Source organism: Schistocerca gregaria, chromosome 1 (genome assembly GCF_023897955.1).
Source record: "Schistocerca gregaria isolate iqSchGreg1 chromosome 1, iqSchGreg1.2, whole genome shotgun sequence".
NCBI lineage: Eukaryota > Metazoa > Arthropoda > Insecta > Orthoptera > Acrididae > Schistocerca > Schistocerca gregaria.
In genome coordinates, this window is record NC_064920.1 from 1,179,172,441 (window position 1) to 1,179,192,416 (window position 19,976).

General features: G+C 38.4%; 1 protein-coding gene across 1 annotated transcript in view; it reads left to right on the forward strand.

The window, feature by feature from the left end:
• The window catches only part of LOC126297570 (Down syndrome cell adhesion molecule-like protein Dscam2), a 647,360-nt gene that overhangs the window by 448,566 nt on the left and 178,818 nt on the right, over nt 1–19,976 (forward strand). The window contains exons 17-18 of the mRNA XM_049988565.1: nt 12,311–12,452; nt 18,995–19,143. Coding sequence (XP_049844522.1) covers nt 12,311–12,452; nt 18,995–19,143 — 291 coding nt within the window. The remainder of the gene's footprint in view (nt 1–12,310; nt 12,453–18,994; nt 19,144–19,976) is intronic.

Genomic DNA, 19,976 nt, shown 5'->3' on the forward strand with positions numbered 1-19,976 from the left:
CACGGTAGCTCAGCGTGTTCTTCTTTTTTTTTCATTTCGTTCGTTGTTTGCTCATTGCGGACGTCGTTTGTTGATTCATCCACTCAGTTTTTTATTACAGAGGCCAACCGACTCTCTGACCGAACACGCTGAGCTACCGTGCCGGCTATCGTTTTGTTCATTATTGTTCGTTTCATTTGTTCGTGGCGGACGTCACCTGACGCCCATTGAAGTTCGTTACTGATCCATTCACTCAGTTTTTTTATTACAGAGGGCAGCTAACCCTCTGACCGAACACGCTGAGCTACCGTGCCGGCGTTCTCATGTCGTTGATCATTGCTGATTCTTCCGCCTAGGACAAGATAGTGCCCTGAACCTCTATCCGCTCCTCCGCCCTCTTTGACAAGGCCGCTGATGCTGATTATTTATCAAAATTTAGGCAGTGGCGGGGATAACCGGGCACCGAAGACGTTGTGATTATGAATCAAAGACGCTACCCTTTTTTTTTTTAATCTTATTTTGTTCGCTTTCGTTCGGTGCATCTGCTCGAGGCGGACGTCGAAAGACATCCATTTAAGTTCGTTGTTGATCGATTAACTCAGTTTTTTTGTTACAGAGGGCAGATAACCCTCTGACCGAACACGCTGAGCTACCGTGCCCCTAGACCACGGATAATTCTTGTTCTATCGAGTTTATTCTTTCTGTTTGACGTTAACAATGCCGAACTGTGCTGCGGCTGTGTGTGAAAACGACAATCAGGTGCCTATCATAAGTTCCCCAAAGATCCTGAAACATCTGCTCGGTGTGTTCATCTCTGTAGAAGAAATGATTGTATTAACTTTAATATTAAAGAAACCCATTTTTACGTAATCTCCAAGCCGAATTATTGAAACTTCAGCCAAAGACGATCTTAAAGCCGACTGCAGTTCCTACATTGCATCTTACTAAAGCCACTTCAGCTGCTGCTGCTTCATCCTCTGTCCACCAAAGAAGTGCAAAAGAAAATACTGTGAAACAAATACACGTGCACTTGCTTTCTCACCGAAGAAGAAGAAAGCAGATCAAAGCGCAGAAACAGACTACCGAGAGAGAAAAAAGCACTCCGTCTTCAGGCAACAAGTGGCCAATCGGGACCATCCGACCGCCACGTCATCCTCAGTTGAGGATGCGGTTAGGAGAGGCGTGTGGTCAGCACATCGCTCTCTCGGTCGTTACGATGGCACTGAAAGAGAAAAAACATCGTTTAATAGCTGAAAACAGTACATTGAAGACGATAAACAAATTACTGTCTCGTGCATTAAGCAGACAGAGGCAGCAAAGCCAAGTCCTCCAGTGTCGAGAAAGTGCTAAAGTGATAAGTGAAGTACAGCAAGTTTTATAAAAAGTTTTTACAGACACACAAACTAAATATCTCATGAAGTCCAAGAAGAGTATACGTTGAAGTCAGGAAGATGTAAGCAAAGCCTTGCTTCTGCGCTCTCTGTCCAGAGAAACTTAACATTTATTAGAGGAACGTAAGGGTATACCATTACAGGGATTTTCTACGCTAAAAAGATTGATTTCCAATATTTTTCGCTGTTTTCCTAGCGTTTTGAGGGATGTGATGCACTTAATGAGTAAGCAAGCAACAAGCTTAAGCGAAGCAGAGAGGCTGTGCGTGTTGAGTTTTGATGAAATGAATGTGGACAGTCGCATCTGCTACGACTAAGAAGCCAACATCCTGTACAGGCCACATAGCCAGGTACAGGTAGTTACAGTTTATGTGGAACCTGGAAGCAACCTGTGTATTACATCTACATAGATACTCCGCAAGCCACCGCGAGGTGCGTAGCGGAGGGTACCCTGAAGCACTACTTGTCATTTCCCCTCCTGTTCCAATCGCAAACAGAGCGAGGGAAAAACGACCGTCTATACGCCTCCGTATGAGTCCTAATTTTTCGTATCTTATCTTCGTGGTCTTTACGCGCGATGTATGTTGGCGGGAGCAGAATCGTTCGGCAGTCAGCTTCAAATGCCGTTTCTCTAAACTTTCTCAGCAGTGTTTCTCATTTGGGTTCTCGAAGCATCTCCGTAACACTTAAGTTTTGTTCTAACTTAACGGCAACAAATCTAGCAGCCCTCTTCTGAATTGCTTCGATGTCTTCCTTCAATCCGACCTGGTACAGATCCCAAATACTTCAGCAATACTCAAGAACAGATTGCACCAGCGTCCTATATGCGGTCTCCTTCCTAAAATTCTCCTAATAAACCGAAATCTATCATTTACCTCCTCTACCACAGTTTTCATACGCTCATTCCACCTCATATCGCTTTGCAACGTTACGCTCAGATATTTGAATGACTTGACTGTGTCAAGTTGGGCACTAGTAATACTGTATCCTAAGATTACAGATTTGTTCTTCCTGCTCATCTGCATTTATCCACATTTAGAGCTAGCTACCACCCCTCACACCGACTGGAAATTTTCTCCAAGTTGTCTGGTATCTTCCTACAGACACTCAACTACCACAACTCATCGCACACCACAGCATCATCGGCAAACAACCGCAGACTGCTGCCCACCCTGTCCGCCAAATCATTTTTGTATAAAAAGAACAATTTTGATACTATTATGTATCTGGATTTTCTGGTAGGTACCGTCAGAGAGACGCAGAAAGTGGGATTTGTTGTAGTTGGTATTGTATCTGATTTGCGAAGTAAAAATGGGTAAGTGTAGAAGGAATTCCACATCGACTACACAAACACGTACTTCATCAACCCTAACGATGAAACGAAACGTGTTTGGGTATTTGCTGATGCACCACATATGTTGAAACTTTTGAGAAACCATTTTTTGGATGATAGTTTTTGATTAACCTATGGAAAAACAATAACATAACGCATAATCGAGCAGCTCTTGATGAAACATAATGGCGAGTTAAAACTCTGTCCTAAACTTACTACTCATCATCTGACAGTTTCCGGACGGGATCGACAGCATCTTGCCTGCCAGCTCTTTCTTTCGTAATGCCTGAATATAGATTTTTTTTAGTTGGTAAACTAATACAAATACAAATACAAACGTCATCAGTTGGCAAGCAACCAGTTTCAATTTTATGTTATTTACTTACTAGTCAAGTTCGTAGGACCAAATTGAGGAGCAAATCTCCAAGGTCATGGAACGTGTCAGTACATGAAATTACAACATAAACGCAATAACAGATAAAAATAAATGTTCATGAACCTTAATAAAGTCAGTCCATAAGTTTAAGTAAACTCTATCAGCAATACAGTAAAAATCGGCTTAATTTTTCAAGGAACTCCTCGACAGAATAGAAGGAGTGACCCACGAGGAAACTCTTCAGTTTCGATTTGAAAGCGCATGTATTATTGCTAAGAGTTTTGAACTCGAGTGGCAGCTTATTGAAAATGGATGCAGCAGCATACTGCACACCTTTTTGCACAAGAATTAAGGAAGTCCGATCCAAGTGCAGGTTTCATTTCTGCCGAGTACTAACCGAGTGAAAGCTGCTTATTCTTGGTAATAAACTAATATTGGTAATAAGAAACGACAATAAGGAATATATGTATTGACAGGCCAATGTCAAAATTCCCAGACTCGTGAACAGAGGTCGACAAGAGGTTCGTGAACTAACACCACTTATTGCACGAACCGCCAGTTTCTGAGCCAAAAATATACTTTTAGAATGAGAAGGTTACCCCAAAATATAATACCATACGACAATAGCGAATGAAAAAAAAAACAAAGTAGACTAATTTTCGTGTCGAACTTCTGATACCATTCGAATAGTAAAAATGGTAGTATATCACAGTAAGACTCAGTTTTTACAGTTTCTGACACACAATTCAACAAAACCTGACGTTTTAATTTCACGGAATGGGCATATGATTAGTGAAACTGAACAGTTCTAACTTCTAGGTGTTCAGATAGATATTAAGCTGTCGTGGAAAGCCCTGGTCCAGGATCTTGTTCAGAGAAAAGTATTTGAAAATCAGGACTGGTAGTCACTCCATCTGATACTTTCAACAACTGATCTGGAAAGTTGGTGTCTGCCTATAAAAAGATATTATACACTATATCCCCTCAGCGTTGTCTTGAGCATTCAGTTCACCACAGAATCAATAATATAGTTCAGAGTTTTAGTGACTATCAAAGGGAATTTGTTCATCACTGAGTAAGCACTATTCACTTTAAGAAGTTCTTTACACTGAAAGAAACATAGTCAGCCAGCATATGCATTAGGAATTTGTTGCTGTGAAACAAAATGGAATCTGCAACAGAACTAGAATCCTGTGTATCTCCGTGTTTGACAGAATTGTGTTATCAGTGTGCTGTGCCATATAATGAAACTGGGAAAACAAATTTCTGAACATAGCATATGGCCACAAGCATTTTCCTTACATATGTTTTTAATAAACAACTAGCCACATACTTTCCACTAAAGACATATGCTGCAACTATCTCCATGTTATACAATGTGGTTGAATTTCCTTAGCTATAAACTTGTCTGAAATCCTGTATTGGAGATATTTTATGCACCTTGATGGTCCGTTTTTGTATTCTTCATCTCTTTAAGTTTGTCCACATAATCTTACATCACTTGATCTGCAGACTTTTTCGTAGTATCCAGTGTGTTAATTTTTTCTTTCAAACTGTCCACTGGAACCCTAAATCACACAGACAATGCAGAAGCTCAAAGCATATGTCCACTGTGTTGTTTTCATTGCATCCAGTCCCATTACTCGAGTGAAAATTAATACATTTGATATCAGCAAGGGTTTACCCTGATTTTGCCAAACATAGTAAGTGATGCCCAGTTAGAAATTGATGAGCATCATGATTAAATAATTGTAGAAATGGCACAACAAATTTTGAAAAAGAATTTAAGAAATAAGAAGGTAGGTATTCTATAGAGAATGATCTAGTGAAGACAGTGTCACCACCGAAGCATACTGGTGTGGGATTTGGGTCTGCTTTGGGACAGAGTATTGAACTCACTTCAGTTCTTCTATCATTATGGTTAATTTGATGTTGGAAAGGCTGCTTCTATCAGATATGGGGTCTCACATTTGTTTGATTCCTGTAGATATTACCAGAAGGTGGGTTTACACTGCATGAGACCTTCATCTCAGCAGGAAAGGGAAGGGAAAACTGGCCAACAGCAGATAACTTAAAAGGGGGGAGGGGGAGGCACTCTCACAATGTTAAAATATGAGTGGCTATGGGTGTCGGAGGGCTACATTTCTTAGGGCAGGGAGGGGAGAAAGAAAACTAAATTTAGAGCAGTCCGAGTTGAAAGACACTTTAAATTTGAAACAATAGTTAAATAGCAGGCCCATTTTAGCATACAGCTGCCGTGTAAACAGCTCTTAAGAGAAAATATTTAGCAAAACCAGAATTTCTCCCCTAAGCTGTACTTCAGCCAATAAAAAGAATGCAACATCAGTTATCCTCATTACACCAGAACATGCAAGGTCTCAGAAGTAAAACTGATGAACTACTCAATTATCAGAACCTCCCTCTATGAAGATGATGTGACCACTGGTACAGATATTTTACATGTTTCATGGTTTAAGTTGCCTTCTTACTTCTGTAGCTTAGTATGGAGAGATGAAGGGCTGCCACACTTTTAGAAATTGCCTTAAACTCAAGACTATTGATATCAATGAATTCTGATTAGAGCCAAATCTAGAAGCATTCCATGGCAGAGCCTTTATAACAGTAACTATATATGGAGCATCTGCAGGAAATTATAAACTGTTCATAACAATATTATGAAAAGGAAAGTTGCTACTCACCATATAGCAGAGATGCTGAGTCACAGATAGGCACAACAAAAAGTCCCTCACAATTATAGCTTTCAGCCATTAAGGTATTCATAAACAATACACAAACAATACACACATACATACACACACACACACACACACACACACACACACACACACACACACACACATATGCAACTCATACACACAACTGTAGTCTCAGGCAATGAAAACCACATTGGTGTGTGTGTGAGTTGCATTTGTGTGTGTCTGTGTGTGTGTGTGTGTGTGTGTGTGTGTGTGTGTGTGTGTGTGTGTGTGTGTGTGTGAGTGTGTGTGTTTGTATTGTTGATGAAGACTTTAATGGCTGAAAGCTATAGTTTTAAGAGTCTTTTTGTTGTGCCTATCTGTGAGTCAGCATATCTGCTATATGGTGAGTGGCAACTTTCCATCTCATAATATTGTTACATTTCATCCTGGATTTTCCATTGTTTGATTAAACTGTTCATAAATCATCTAGAAGCTCCATTGGCCAATTTGACAGAAAACATTGTGGTTTCTGGTAATTTTGACATAGATTTTCTAAAAACTGTTCCAGTAAAAATCTATTACACTCAATAACATTGTCATTCAATTTATTCCCTACAGTAAACTTTCCAGATAGGACAGCTGAATGCTCAAAGACAGTCATTGATAATATTTTACAACCAAATCAAAGGAACAAAATCATATCACAGTACCAGTCATCAATAGCCTATCAGATCATAACATGCAGATCCAAGTGCTAGGCATGAATCTATCAAATATTTAGTACTTTAGAAAAGTGCTCAAAAATATGAACTGGAGAGTTGCTTACACTGGGTTCGTGAAATGAATGAAAAATATAGTACATTCATTTATAGAGTCATTACCTTGTTGGAAAGCTCTTCCCTCTAAAGGTAATTCAGATTACACAGAAATCTATAACAAAATCATGCATTACCTCAAGCAATAAAGGTATACTGTAAGACAAAAAAAGAAACTGTCTCTGGCAGGCAAGGACAGCTCCATTGTTTATGATTACCTTATTACAAGGAATAGTGCAGAACATTAAGTAAAGTAGACCAGACATTTAAGCAAATGCACTACGAGAAGAAGGTGGCAGCATCAGGCAACAAAATAAAAACAGTGTGGGGTATAGTGAAAGAAGAGACTGGTAAAGTTGGGAAGGGACAGGAGCAGATAGCTTTAAGGGTAGCTGATACATTGGTAACAGATGAGTGTAGTATGGGAAATCTCTTTAACAACTATTTTATATCAGTTACAGATAATATGGGAGTGTCAGGGTTAGAAAATAATGCCCTAGAATACCTAAGACTAACCTTTATAAACAGCTTCAGTTACATGAATATGGCAATCACTTAACAAGAAATAATGTCCATACTAAAATCTTTTAAGTCAAGTGGTTATGATGAAATGAGTATTCATGTAAATTTAGAAACTCTTAAGTTATTTGTACAGTAAGTCTTTTATCACTGGAACATCAGCTCAAATGTGCTGACATCAAACCACTGTTCAAGAAACGCCATCAAACTACAGCCTGAATTTCACTTTTGGCAAAATTCTTGAAAATATTATGAAAGATAATGTTGTTGTTGTTGTTGTGGTCTTCAGTTTGAAGTCTGGTTAGATGCAGTTATCCATGCTAGTCTATCTTCTTCATCTCTGAGTAACTGGTGCAAGCTATACTCTCTGCTTAATGTATTCATCTCTCGGTCTCTTTTTACCCCCCCCCCCCTCCTCCCCCCCAACAAAATCCCACACACACACACACACACACTCACATCCCTTCAGTATAAATTGGTAATCCCTTGATGTTTCAGAATGTGTCCTATTAACTCATCCCTTCTTCTAGTCAGGTTGTGCCACAAACTTCTTTTCTCACCAATTCTATTTAGTGCTTCCTCATTAGTTATCTGATCTACCCATCTAATCTTCAGAATTCTTCTATAGCACCACAGTTCAAAAGCTTCTATTCTCTTCTTGTTTAAACTGTTTGTTGTCCATGTTTCACTTCCACTTTAAACTGTTTGTTGTCCTAGTTTCACGTCCACACTTGTCAACACTCCATACAGATACTTCCATAAAAGGCTTTGTAACACTTAGATCTATATTTTATGTTAGCAAATTTCTTTTCTTCTGAAACACTTTTCTTGCAATTGTCAGCCTAAACTTAATATCCTCTCTGCCTCCACCGTTATCAGTTATCTGGCTGGCCAAATAGCAAAACTTATCTACTACTTTAAATTTCTCAAGTCCTAATCTAATTTGGTCAGCATATTTAATTTGACTACATTCCATTACCCTTATTTTGCTTTTGTTGTTCATCTTATACCCACCTTTCAAGACACTGTCCATTCTCTTCAAATGCTCTTCCAAGTCATTTAATGCCTCTGACAGAATTACAATGTCCTTGTTAAATGTCAATGTTTTTATCTCTTCCCCCTAAACATTAATTCTTCCTCCAAATTTTTCTTTGGTTTCCTTTACTGTTTGCTCAATGTACAGATTGAATAACATTGGGGAGAAGCTACAACCCTGTCTCACTCATTTCTCAATCACAGCTTCCATTTCATGCCCCTCAACTTTTATAACCACAATCTGGTTTCTATACATATTGTGAATAGTCTTTCACTCCCTGTATTTTACCCTTGATACCTTCAGAATTTCAGAGAGATTATTCTGGTCAACATTGTCAAAAGCTTTCTTTAAGTCTACAAATGCTATAAAAGTAAGTTTACTTATCCTTAACCTATCTTCTACGAGAAGCTATAGAGTTAGTCTTGCCTCACATGTGGCCACATTTCTCTGGAATCCTAACTGATCTTCCCCAAGGTCAGCCTCTACCAGTTTTTCCTTTCTTGTGTAAAATATTCATGCTACTATTTTTCACCCATGACTTATTAAACTGATAGTTTGATAATATTCTCATCTGTCAGCACTTACCGTACTTTCATTGGAATTGGAATAACTACATTCTTCTTGAAGTCAGGATACTTCACCTGTCTCATATATCTCACATGTCAGAAGGAAGATTTTTGCCATGGCTGTTGTTACAAAGGCTGTCAGTAGGTCTGAGGACTCCTGTCTACTCCTGGCACCTTGTTTCAACTTAGATCTTTCTTGCAGTATGATGTTTCCCAACCCCTCTTCATCTAAATCCTCTTCCATTCTATAATATTGCCTGCAAGTTCATCTCCCTTGTACAGACCCTTCATATACTCCTTCCACCTTTCAGTTTTCTCTTCTTTGCTTTGAACTAGTTTTCAATCTGAGCTCTTGTTATTCATATTGTGGCTTTTCTTGTCTCCAAAGGCCTCTTTCATTTTCATGTAGGCAGTATTTATCTTTCACCTCATGATATATGCTTCTATATCCTTACCTTTGTCCTCTAGTCATTCCTGCTTAGCCATTGCACTTCCTGTCAGTTTCATTTTTTAGACTTTTGTACTCCCTTTTGCCTGCTTCATTTGCTGCATTTTTATATTGTCTCCTTTCATCAGCTAAATCCAATATCTCCTGTGTTATCCGAGGATACCTGTTTGATCTTCTGCTGCCTTCACTGTTTCATCTCTTAACCTACCCATTTGACTTCTGTCACATGCCTTTCCCTCAGTCTAGTCAGTCATTGCCTAATGCTCCCACTGAAACTTTCAATGAGCTCTGGTTCTTTCAACTTATCCAGGTCCCATGCCCTTATTTTCCTACGTTTTTCCAGTTTCTTCAGTTTTAATCTACAGTTCATAACCAATAAATTGTGGTCAGTGTCCACATCTACCCCTGGAAATGTCTTACAGTTTAAAATCTGGTTATGAAATATCTATCTTATCATTATCTAATCAGTCTGAAACCTTCCAGTGTCTCCACGTCTCTTCCATGTACACAGCCCTCTTTCATTATTCTCAGATGAAGTGTTAGCGATGATTATAAACTTGCATTATAGTTCAGGGTGAGTGCTTCGTGTCTATCTTTGTTACAGTAATGCATTTGCTATGCTGTTCATAGTAGCTTATCTGCATTTCTGTTTTCTTATTCATAATTAAACTTACTCCTGTATTGTCCCTAGTTGACTTTGCACTGAATTCACCAGACTGGAAGCCGTATTCCTGCTACCACCAAACTTCACTAATTCCCACTACATATAACTTTAACCTACCCATCTCCCTTTTTAAATTTTCTAATCTACCTGCCCGATTATGGAATCTAACATTCCATGCTCTAATACACTGATCAGTAGTTTTGTTTTTCCTGATGACAACATCCTCCTGAGTAGTCCCCACCCAGAGATCTGAATGAGGGATTATTTTACCATGTAGTATTTTACCCAAGAGGATGTCATAATCATTTAACCATATAGTCGAGCTGCATGCCACCAAGAAAAGCTAAGGCTGTAGTTTCCCCTTGCTTTCGGTCATCCACAGTACCAGCACAGCAAGGCTATTTTTGTTGACATTACAAGGTCAGATCAGTCAATCATCCACACTGTTTCCCCTTCAACTACTGAATAGGCTACTTCCCTTCTTGAGGAACCACACATTACACATTTGTCTAGCCTCTCAACAGATAGCTATCTGATATGGCTACATTTACACTGTGGCTATCTGTATTACAGAGGCACACAAACCACCCCACCAATAGCAAGGTCAGTGGTTAATGGGGAGAAAAGGTAATATATAGGCCACTTTTTAACCATCTAACTATTTGACTTCAAATAATATACTACCAATGACATAGTTTGGATTTATGAAAGGTTCTGATACTGAAAATGCACTTTATGTATTAAGTAATGACTTACATGCTGCAGGTATTTTCTATGATTTGTCAAGGGTATTTGACTATACAAACCACAATATTTTAAGTAAGTTGTAATATAACTGTGCCACAAAATGCTTAAAGTCATATCTCACAAACAGGAAACAGAGGGTAGCAGTATGAAGAGACCAGTGAATTAAGCTGTCAGTCATCATCTGATTGGGAAGTACATGATTATGTGTAGTGTCCCACAAGTGGCTGTCACAGGGCCATAATTTTTTCTTGTGTGCATAAATGACCTCTCATCAGACACACTGACAGCCGAAGAGTTTGCTTTGCTTGCAGATGATGTAAGTATTGCAGTAAATAACAAGTCAAGCACAGTTTTAAAAACGACTGCTAATGACATTTTCCTGGCCATCAATAAATGGCTTATGGTCAAATCACTTTTAATTAAACTTTCAAAAGACTCACTACATGCAGTTCACTAAATGTAAGAGGTTTCCACCCAGCACATGCATAAAGTGTGAAGAAGCACAGATAGGAGAGGTCTCGCAGTGTTAAAGTGCCTGGGGATATTACCTGAGAGGGGTAAAAGGAAAAAAAATATATTCCTTAACATTAACACTAAAAGTGCATACATTTTCCCATAATCTGACTCTTTCCACATCAGTTGAGTAAAAGAACTGTTCAAATATTCTTTGGAACATGTAACTAATTAAGTTGCAAAAAGTAGAACGCAGAAGAAATGCCTAAACAAATCCTTATTTGCAATGTCAAAGTTATCAGACATAGGTGACATAAAAATAGAAAAGCTCACATATGGAACTTACTTTCATTCCATAATTTTGGGCTCACACTTCAAGTAATATATTCCAGTAAACAACTCATTTCACAAAATGTATACTAGGAATGAGAACTTTTTTTGCCCAAAAAGGGATTCACTATTCAGAAACACACACCTTCAATAACTTGCTAAGAACCACAAAAAGTTTTGTTACAAATAAGTTTCAGTTTAAGAGCGCCCCAAAAACTTACTTGTGATCAACTCCTTCTATTCCATTGACTAATTTTGAAGTGGAACCAACTGATGTACTGCAGGTATGTATTATTATTACTATATTTTTATCAATATCACATAATAACGTTCCACATTCACACATGTTTCCTACAGATACATGGAATGAAGAGTTAATTTAGTCTGGTACCAGACCCTTGCCCAAGAATACATCAGTATAAATGTAAAATACCCATAACAAAAACACAATCTTCCTAGAAAACCTCTTTGTATTCTTTTGTAATTGGATAGATAAATAAATCTACTTACCAAATGGTGGCCTGAGGACACATGTATAAAAAAAAGTTTTTACTTATACAAGCTTTCGGATCTGGTGGCTCCTTCTTCAGGCAGAAAGGTGGAAGGGGAAGGAATAGGGGTGTAGGAATAGGACTGGAGAGGCTTAGGAAAAGGGGTGGAGTTCAGACAAGTCACCCAGAATCCAAGTCAGGAGGACTTATCAGATGAGACGAGTAGGAGAGACTGATTGTTGGGGACTTGTCTATTGATGAAATAAGTCTATTGAGAAGAATTTTTAATTTAGTTTCTTATTCTCGTTGGCATTCCCTATAAGCTGTTTATTATTCTTGTTTGTTTGCTTTATTGTTATTACTAAAAACTGTGGCAGAATATTTGTGAACTTAATGGAATGCTGTTATTAGTTATAATAATTGGCTAAATTATTAACTGTGATAATGAATTTTAATGTTGCAGAACCAGTTAGTTTTGACGTGGTGGAGAAGACTGCAACTGCTCGACGTGGTGATCAGGTAATGTTACAGTGTGATGTCAGAGGAGACCATCCTATTCAGGTTGACTGGCTCTTCAATGGACAACGGTTGCATCACAGTTACAGGTAAGTAATGCTTTTTTAACCAAATGTTGTGAGTCTTACAGATGGAGCAAAGTCAATAAATCCTGGTGCAGACACAAATGAATGCTTGGCGTGAACTGCCATAAAAGTAATAGAAGGGCATAAAAAGTTCAGTGAAGCTAAATTTCATAATTTGTGCTATTTATGGTGTAATTCATATACAATATTATTTTCACTATCTTCTCACTGTTACTGCCACAAATCTTGAAGACCACATTTAAAGTTGTTGTGCAGTCCAGTCTTGAGTCATTCAAGAATATTGTTTAGTCCTGTTGAAGTTACAAGAATTTGGACACCAGCTGATTGTAAGGGATCATAAAAATAACATGGTGGTATAGATTCAGTCACTTTCTCCATGTTCCAGTCTTAAGTCTAATGAGGAAGAGACCCGGTGCCATGTAGTAGCTTTTATTGTGAACACTACATTGGTTTGCAGAGCATATTTTTTAATTGTGGACAGTGGTTGCCCAAATGGGTTGTGTATGTTTCACAGTTGACTGCATTTGTGGTCTGTTTAGAGGTTCAATAGTTAAATATATCATGATTGTCATCAGCCTGAGGATATGTCAAATTGTCACCAAACTGTGGAAGATGACACACTGTCGATAGTTGAGTAACATATCTGGAAAAATATTGATCTTCCCAGTACCATCCATCTGATTTGACCCATGATGTTATCAAAATGATGATCATAAATCACTCATCAAAATTCAGTACACCTAAAATTCATCCCATAACAAAAACTTTTGTTACTTTCATGACATCACATTCTTTGGCTTCATCAACTCACAACCAAACCACCACCTTTCAGCCTAACCTCTATCTCAGGCTATGCTACATATCATTTTTACACATACCTACTTTTCAAAATATAATATGGAAGCAAAATAAATATTGTCAGTGTTCTGTTCTGTCTCTGCACATGTGACATCACTCACATCATCTCTATACCATGGGTTAGTATCATTATCTGATAGCAATAGCTTCATCAGGTTTGGTGATGAGTATCTGCTAACAGATGAAAGACAGGGGAGCAACTGACTACTTAATTTAACACTGATGAGATGAACAACATTTCCCTCATTATCACTTATAAGCTGTGCCAGCAAACATCCACACACGCCTATACTCTGTAGATTTCTATAAACTGTGTGGAAGATGTTCCACATCCACGAGGATCTCCTCAGCATTGATCTATGGAACGAGAAACTAATCTAATCTTATCTAATCTAATCAAACCAAGTGACACTGGCAGCCACCTGGAGTGCATAGCTGAGAGGGTTGTCAGAGATGCCTAAGTGAAAAATAATAATTAGCAAAAACTGACAAGTGACATGGGTGAACCTATACAACAATACTCATGAAAGCAAAAATGTTGTAGTAAATATCAGCCATTTGTGAGATAATGTGTGGTTCCAAACTTAAGTGTGAAATATTTTCCAGGTTAGTACGAATTTATGTGAAATCTAAACTTCTTCATTAAGTTCCATCTACTTGATCTCACATTTCATCCATGGCCTACCTTAACAAGAAATACAATACAACTTCAACATATTATGTGTTAAAAGTAAAATTTATGAATACTCGTACCTGTTAAACAAGGTTCTCCAGCTGTCATTCTCACACTCGGATGCAACATTGCAGTTGTCCAAGCAGTAAGTTACAAATTCATTTAAACACTCCCCAAATCATGTAATGAATGTTGACAAGATTGTACAATTTGCTGCTCCAGTTCTTTGGACATATCAATGGGAGTTCTGTATACTTCACTTTTGAGGTGATGTTAAACTGAAAAATTCAAAGGACTGAGGTCAGCTGACCTTGAAGGACAAGCTGCCGGCTGTGTTTGACCTATCCATCTTGGACAATATTGGTGTGTTAGATGTTGTCTTACATCAGGAGAAAAATTTGCCCATATCCCACAATGCATGTACTATATACCCGTAAGTTGTGCAAGGTGGTAATGGTTGTTTTTATTGTTATTGTTGTTGTCTTCAGTCCGCAGACTAGTTTGATGCAGCTGTCCACATTAGTCTTTTCTGTGGAAATCTCTTCTACTGCAACCTTCATCCATTTGGACTTGCTGACTGTATTCATCCCTTAGCCTCCTCCAACAGTTTTTAACCCCCCCCCCCCCCCCTTCTTCCCTCTTTTACTAAATTGATAATTTCTTGATGCCTAACAATATGTCATCCCTTCTTTTATTCAAGTTGTCCCATAAATTTCTTTTTTCTGCACTTCTATTCAGTGTATCCTCATTAGTTACCTGATCTAACCATTTAATCTTAAACTTAGCATCTCATTCTAAAAATTTTAATCCTCTTCTTGTCTAAACTGCTTGTCATCTATGTTTCACCTCTATACAAAGTCACATTTTTAACTGCACTTAAATTTTTATTAGATGTTAACAAAGTCCTCCCTTCCATAAATATTTTTCTTACAATAGTCAGTCCCCATTTTATATCCTTTCTGTTTCAGTCATCATTAATCATTTTGCTGCCCAAACAGCAAACATTATCTATTATTTTTAGTGTCTTGTTTCATTTGTAATTCCCTAAGCATCATCTGATTTAATTCAAAATAGGTGTTAGAAAGTTTTTGTGTCCTACAACATAACTTGGAGTGATAGATTCTTGTCATATTTTTGTAATAACAGACAACCCTAATTTAATACAGACAATTTTCAAAGTGATTTCCTTCTGCAAAAATGTGTTATGGAGTCTTTAACTGAATTCTGTAATGACTTTCTGAACAACATTATTTTAGACTGCTTGAATCTCTCTGGAAATTGGACTACCAACATTCTGGAGTGTTGCAGGCGCATCTTTGAAGACTCTGTTCTTCAGGTAATCCCATTAGAAATAACCATAAAGGCTGAATGCAGGACTATAGGGAGCCACTCCACATCACCTCCAGTGAATGCTAAGGTGTCCAGGACAACAGTCTGAACTTTGAACCTTCCTGACAGAATTCTAAGACCTCCACAGTGTAGTGTGGAGGTGCTCCACACTGCCTGAACCTTCAACAGTTATTAGCGCTGAATTTTGCAGGGGAAAAGGTTTAGTTTCTCCTTCATTGTCCTCTGGAGAGACCATCATGACATCTCATGTTACTGTGCTACATGTCTTGATGTAGTGACCTCGTCATGTATAGAGTCCTCGCTCACTCCACATTCTTCAAGGCTACAACTGAGGCTGGTCATCCTATGTGGCCCTTCCTGGAATTGTGTAGGTCTCTGGTCTTTTCAAATAATTCATCAACCTGTTAAAAAACATGGAAAACATTACACAAAATCTGTATCAGAGGATGCCTAAATTTTGGTGCAACTTTTGACTTCAATTCAGTACAGTAATGTCATCTAGAAGTGGTCATTCAGGGAGGTGCTATTCTTGGACCAGTGTGCTGTAGAATATGCATCTCACCACAAAGACACATCCAGAATTTGCATGAAATGTCTTTATGAGCAACAAACACTGTTCCAGTGTTAGTGTTTCCTTTCTGAAATGGAAACTGAGACATTGGTGGGAGAGCTATAGAATTTTTATAACCATATTACAGCAATATCACAAGTTGAATCATTTATGGCATACTATCAACTACAGTAGAGAAATATTTTCTAACACCTTTTTCTCTCCACCCTGTTTATTCCATTACCCTTACTTTACTTCTGTTTATGTTTGTCTTATAACCTGTTTCCAAGAAATGTTCTGTTTCATTCAATTGATCTTAGAAGTTTTTGCCATGTCTGACAGAACTGAAATGTCACTAGCAAAATTCAATTTTTTTCTTCTCCATGAACTTTGACTCCTTTTCCAAATTTCTCCATGGTTTCCTTTAATGCTTTCCCAATGTACAGACTGAAAAACACGTGGGATAATCTACAATCCTACATCACTCCCTTCTCAACCACTGCTTCACTTTCATGTCCTTCAATTTTATGAGTGCAATCTGATTTCTGTACAAGCTGAAGATAACTTTTCACTTCCTGTACTTTACTTCTGCTACCTTCACAATTTCAATGAGATTATTCCAATCAATAGCTTCTTCTAAGTCAACAAATGCTTTTTAACATAGGTTTGCCTTTTTTTAAACCATTCTTGAAGCTACATCATGCAATCAGTATTTACCTCATATATAGCCCAATATTTCTCACAGACCCAAGCTGATCTTCCCTGAGGTCAGTTTCCACCAACGTTTCATTGTTCTGCAAATAATCCATCTCATTAAACTGATGATTTAGTAATTATCATATTATTCAGCACCTTTCACCTTTGGAAGTGGAATTATTACACTCTTCTGCATGTCGGAAGGTACTTCACCTGTCTTGTGTATCATGCACACCCTGTAGAATATGTTTGTCATGACTGGCTCTCCTAAGTATCTCAATAATTCAGGGGACATGTTGTCTATTCCAGTGGCCTTTCTCTCTCTATAACATCATCTTTATGTTTATTTCCCTTATATAGACTCACTGTGTATTCCTCACATCTTTCAGCCTTTCCTTCTTTCCTTGGTACTGCCTTACTGTCTGAGCTATTGAGATGCATACAACTACTTCTTCTCTTCCAAAGATGTATTTAATTTTGTGAAATTTGAACCTAATTAGATGGAATATTAATGGAAAAGTGTGCAGTTCAAATAATTTTGTACTGACTCAGACACTATCTCATACTGAAATCATTGGCAGCGTGTAATCACAAATTCAAAGCTATTTCACAAGCACCTTGTTTACTGGAATGTTTTTGCTTTTGCTCACTTCTGCATTGTCAATTTTTTGCCACCCTGCATAGATAGCAACAAAATTTTTCAACTAATAGCTCTTAAAAGTCTCAGGAATTACTTTAAATGGAAAAGAATTATTTTTTCACAAAATATTTAACATTGGAACAAGATACAGGAATTTATTTCACTTACAGAAGAGTCTATATGTGGACTCTGTGGTACTTATTTTAAACAAAAAGGCAACACACTTCACAATTTTTTTTTTTCAATGTCATGTCCAAGAGCTGAAGGAAAGGCAACTTATGTTGGAGGGAAACATTGGAGAGGGGAGGGGGAGGGGGATATTACTGCAAATGCTATGCTACTTGTAGGAAAAATGCCCAATGTCCTCCAACCAACTCTGGGTATAGAGTACTTTTTACTGTCTTCATCATTACCATCCTCAACAATTTCACATTCACTGCTACATAATACACGCATTGCCTCGCATAATAGCCTTAAGCTACAAATATCCTTGTTGTTCCTGCTTAATTTCTGACATTATTAACTCCCTTTTCATTAGGTATATTTTGATGTCATGAAATTCTGCAAAGAATTTTCTTGGTTCCTCTACCTTTCATGACATATTCTCCGTCCTTCAGGATCTCTTCACTGTTGATCTATGGAATGAAAAGTAACCTATCTATCACTGAGTTACATTCATTATCTGAATGTTATTACAATGAACATTATGACCTACTTTTCTGTTAACCTGTATGTCATCACTGGTTCCCCATTTTAAAAATCTGGAAACTTTTTCTAATGCTGCTGCAAGCAGTTCTGATGAAATGGATGGTCTATTGTTTCCTGGTGGGGAGGTTCAACCCATCCTGGATATGTAGAACAATCTCTGCCCACCACGGGTCTATGCTTTATACCATGGTGTCTGCCACAAACTTCTGTGGTGCCATTGAAACCAACTTCCCGTCCACTATCATGATCAATAGCCAACTGCTTCTCTGCTTCTGATGGACTGTCTTGACCCGAGGTGACCTGAACATTTCACATTAAGCCTCACCTTACCTCAGCATTCCCTAGCAATGCCAATGGATGTCAACCTGCTGCCTTTCCAGGTGGCAGCTCCTCCGGACCATGCATTAACTTCTTCTTCTTCCCTAGAATTCACAGCTTGGTGTCGGAAGGGGAGGGGGGTGAGGGGTGTAGTGGTTACACCTGATGCTACCATGGAAACTGGTTTGCTGGTACAAATGACCATCAGCTAGTGTGCCACCACTACTCAGATGGCACTACTCCTCAGGTGCACCCTCTTATGGGACCATGCTACACTTCAACATATAAGGTTGCCCAGAGCTGGCCTAAGTCAGTGTTGTGAGAAGTGGAGTTTGCACGTATGTGTTACCATATTGGATATGGCATAATTTTGGTGGACCCTGTTTGTTGTGGATGGAACTCTGATACAACTACGACAGAACTTTGCTTGAGAATATGGACTGAAGATATTTTGCACTGCTCCTAATAGCATTTTGTTTTTATATCTTTCAACATTCTGTTGTCTGTGTGTATAGATTGCCATCTGTCATTAGTTATGTGATACACTGAACAGTTTCTTCTGCCCATGTGCTTGACACTGGTTTGGAGGGTATAGCTGTAGATGTAGTTACCAAGTCACCTGACCCGTTAACTGATGAATGTGATGTAGACATTTCGGTGTGACATTATGCAAATTTTATTTTCACAATTTCTACATGATATGCTGTACAGCAGCTATAGTACTAATAAAATTTCTGATGCTCTGTTAACAGGTTAAGTGTGTCAGAAATCAAGACGGACAGAGGTATTTCATCGAAACTGATCATAAGCAAATCTAACAGAGAGGACTCTGGTCTGTACATCTGTCAGGCAGGCAATGTCTTTGGTCACAGTGAGCTGTTAATTCATTTGGCTGTACAAGGTAGGACTGTTTTACTAATATTTGGAGGATGTATTTTGTTTGGAAATAGTATTACTTGCTTAGGAATGTTCTTTGTTCATTATTCTATGATAGTTGACTGCATTGTCTTGTATTTTATTATATATCTCTGTCATCAAGGGAATGATGTACAATTTTTAGAGTGCTAAATGTAGAGCATGAAATAATTATACACTAAATCTTATACCAAAATTGTAGGCAAGGGGTAAATAAATTTAAATTAGCAATCTACAATATGATAATATAACAAAAAGGACAGATTGATACTCTCTGCACAGACAACACATTGACTTGCAGACAGGCACAGTGAAAAGACCATTACATATTGAGATTTCAGCCGAACCCTTTTTCAGAAAAGAAGATGCGTGCGCGTGTTCATGTGTGCTCACACACACACACACACACACACACACACACACACACACACACACACAAGCACACCTCACACACACATGACCACTATCTCTAGCCAGAATGTGACTGGTGCATCACATGAAAGCAGAAACCTATAGTGTGGTGGACAAGGGGGAGGAATAGCAAGGCATTGCTGGGTCAAGAGAAAAGCACTGCCTGCCAGAGTGTGTGGGGATTAAATGGCAGCAGGATAAGGCTGCCAAGTACAGCACTGGGAGGCTGTGGGGGAGGGAGGAAGGGGGCAGGTGATTGCAAAAAAGAGAGGAGCAGAGAAGGGGAAAAGACTGGTGGGTGTACTGTCAGAGAGCAGGGAATGCAATGAGGCTTAGGGGACACGAAATTGGAGGAGGTGAATGGACAAAGGGGGTAGATTCTGTTGGAAGAAGGGTGTGGGGGCAATA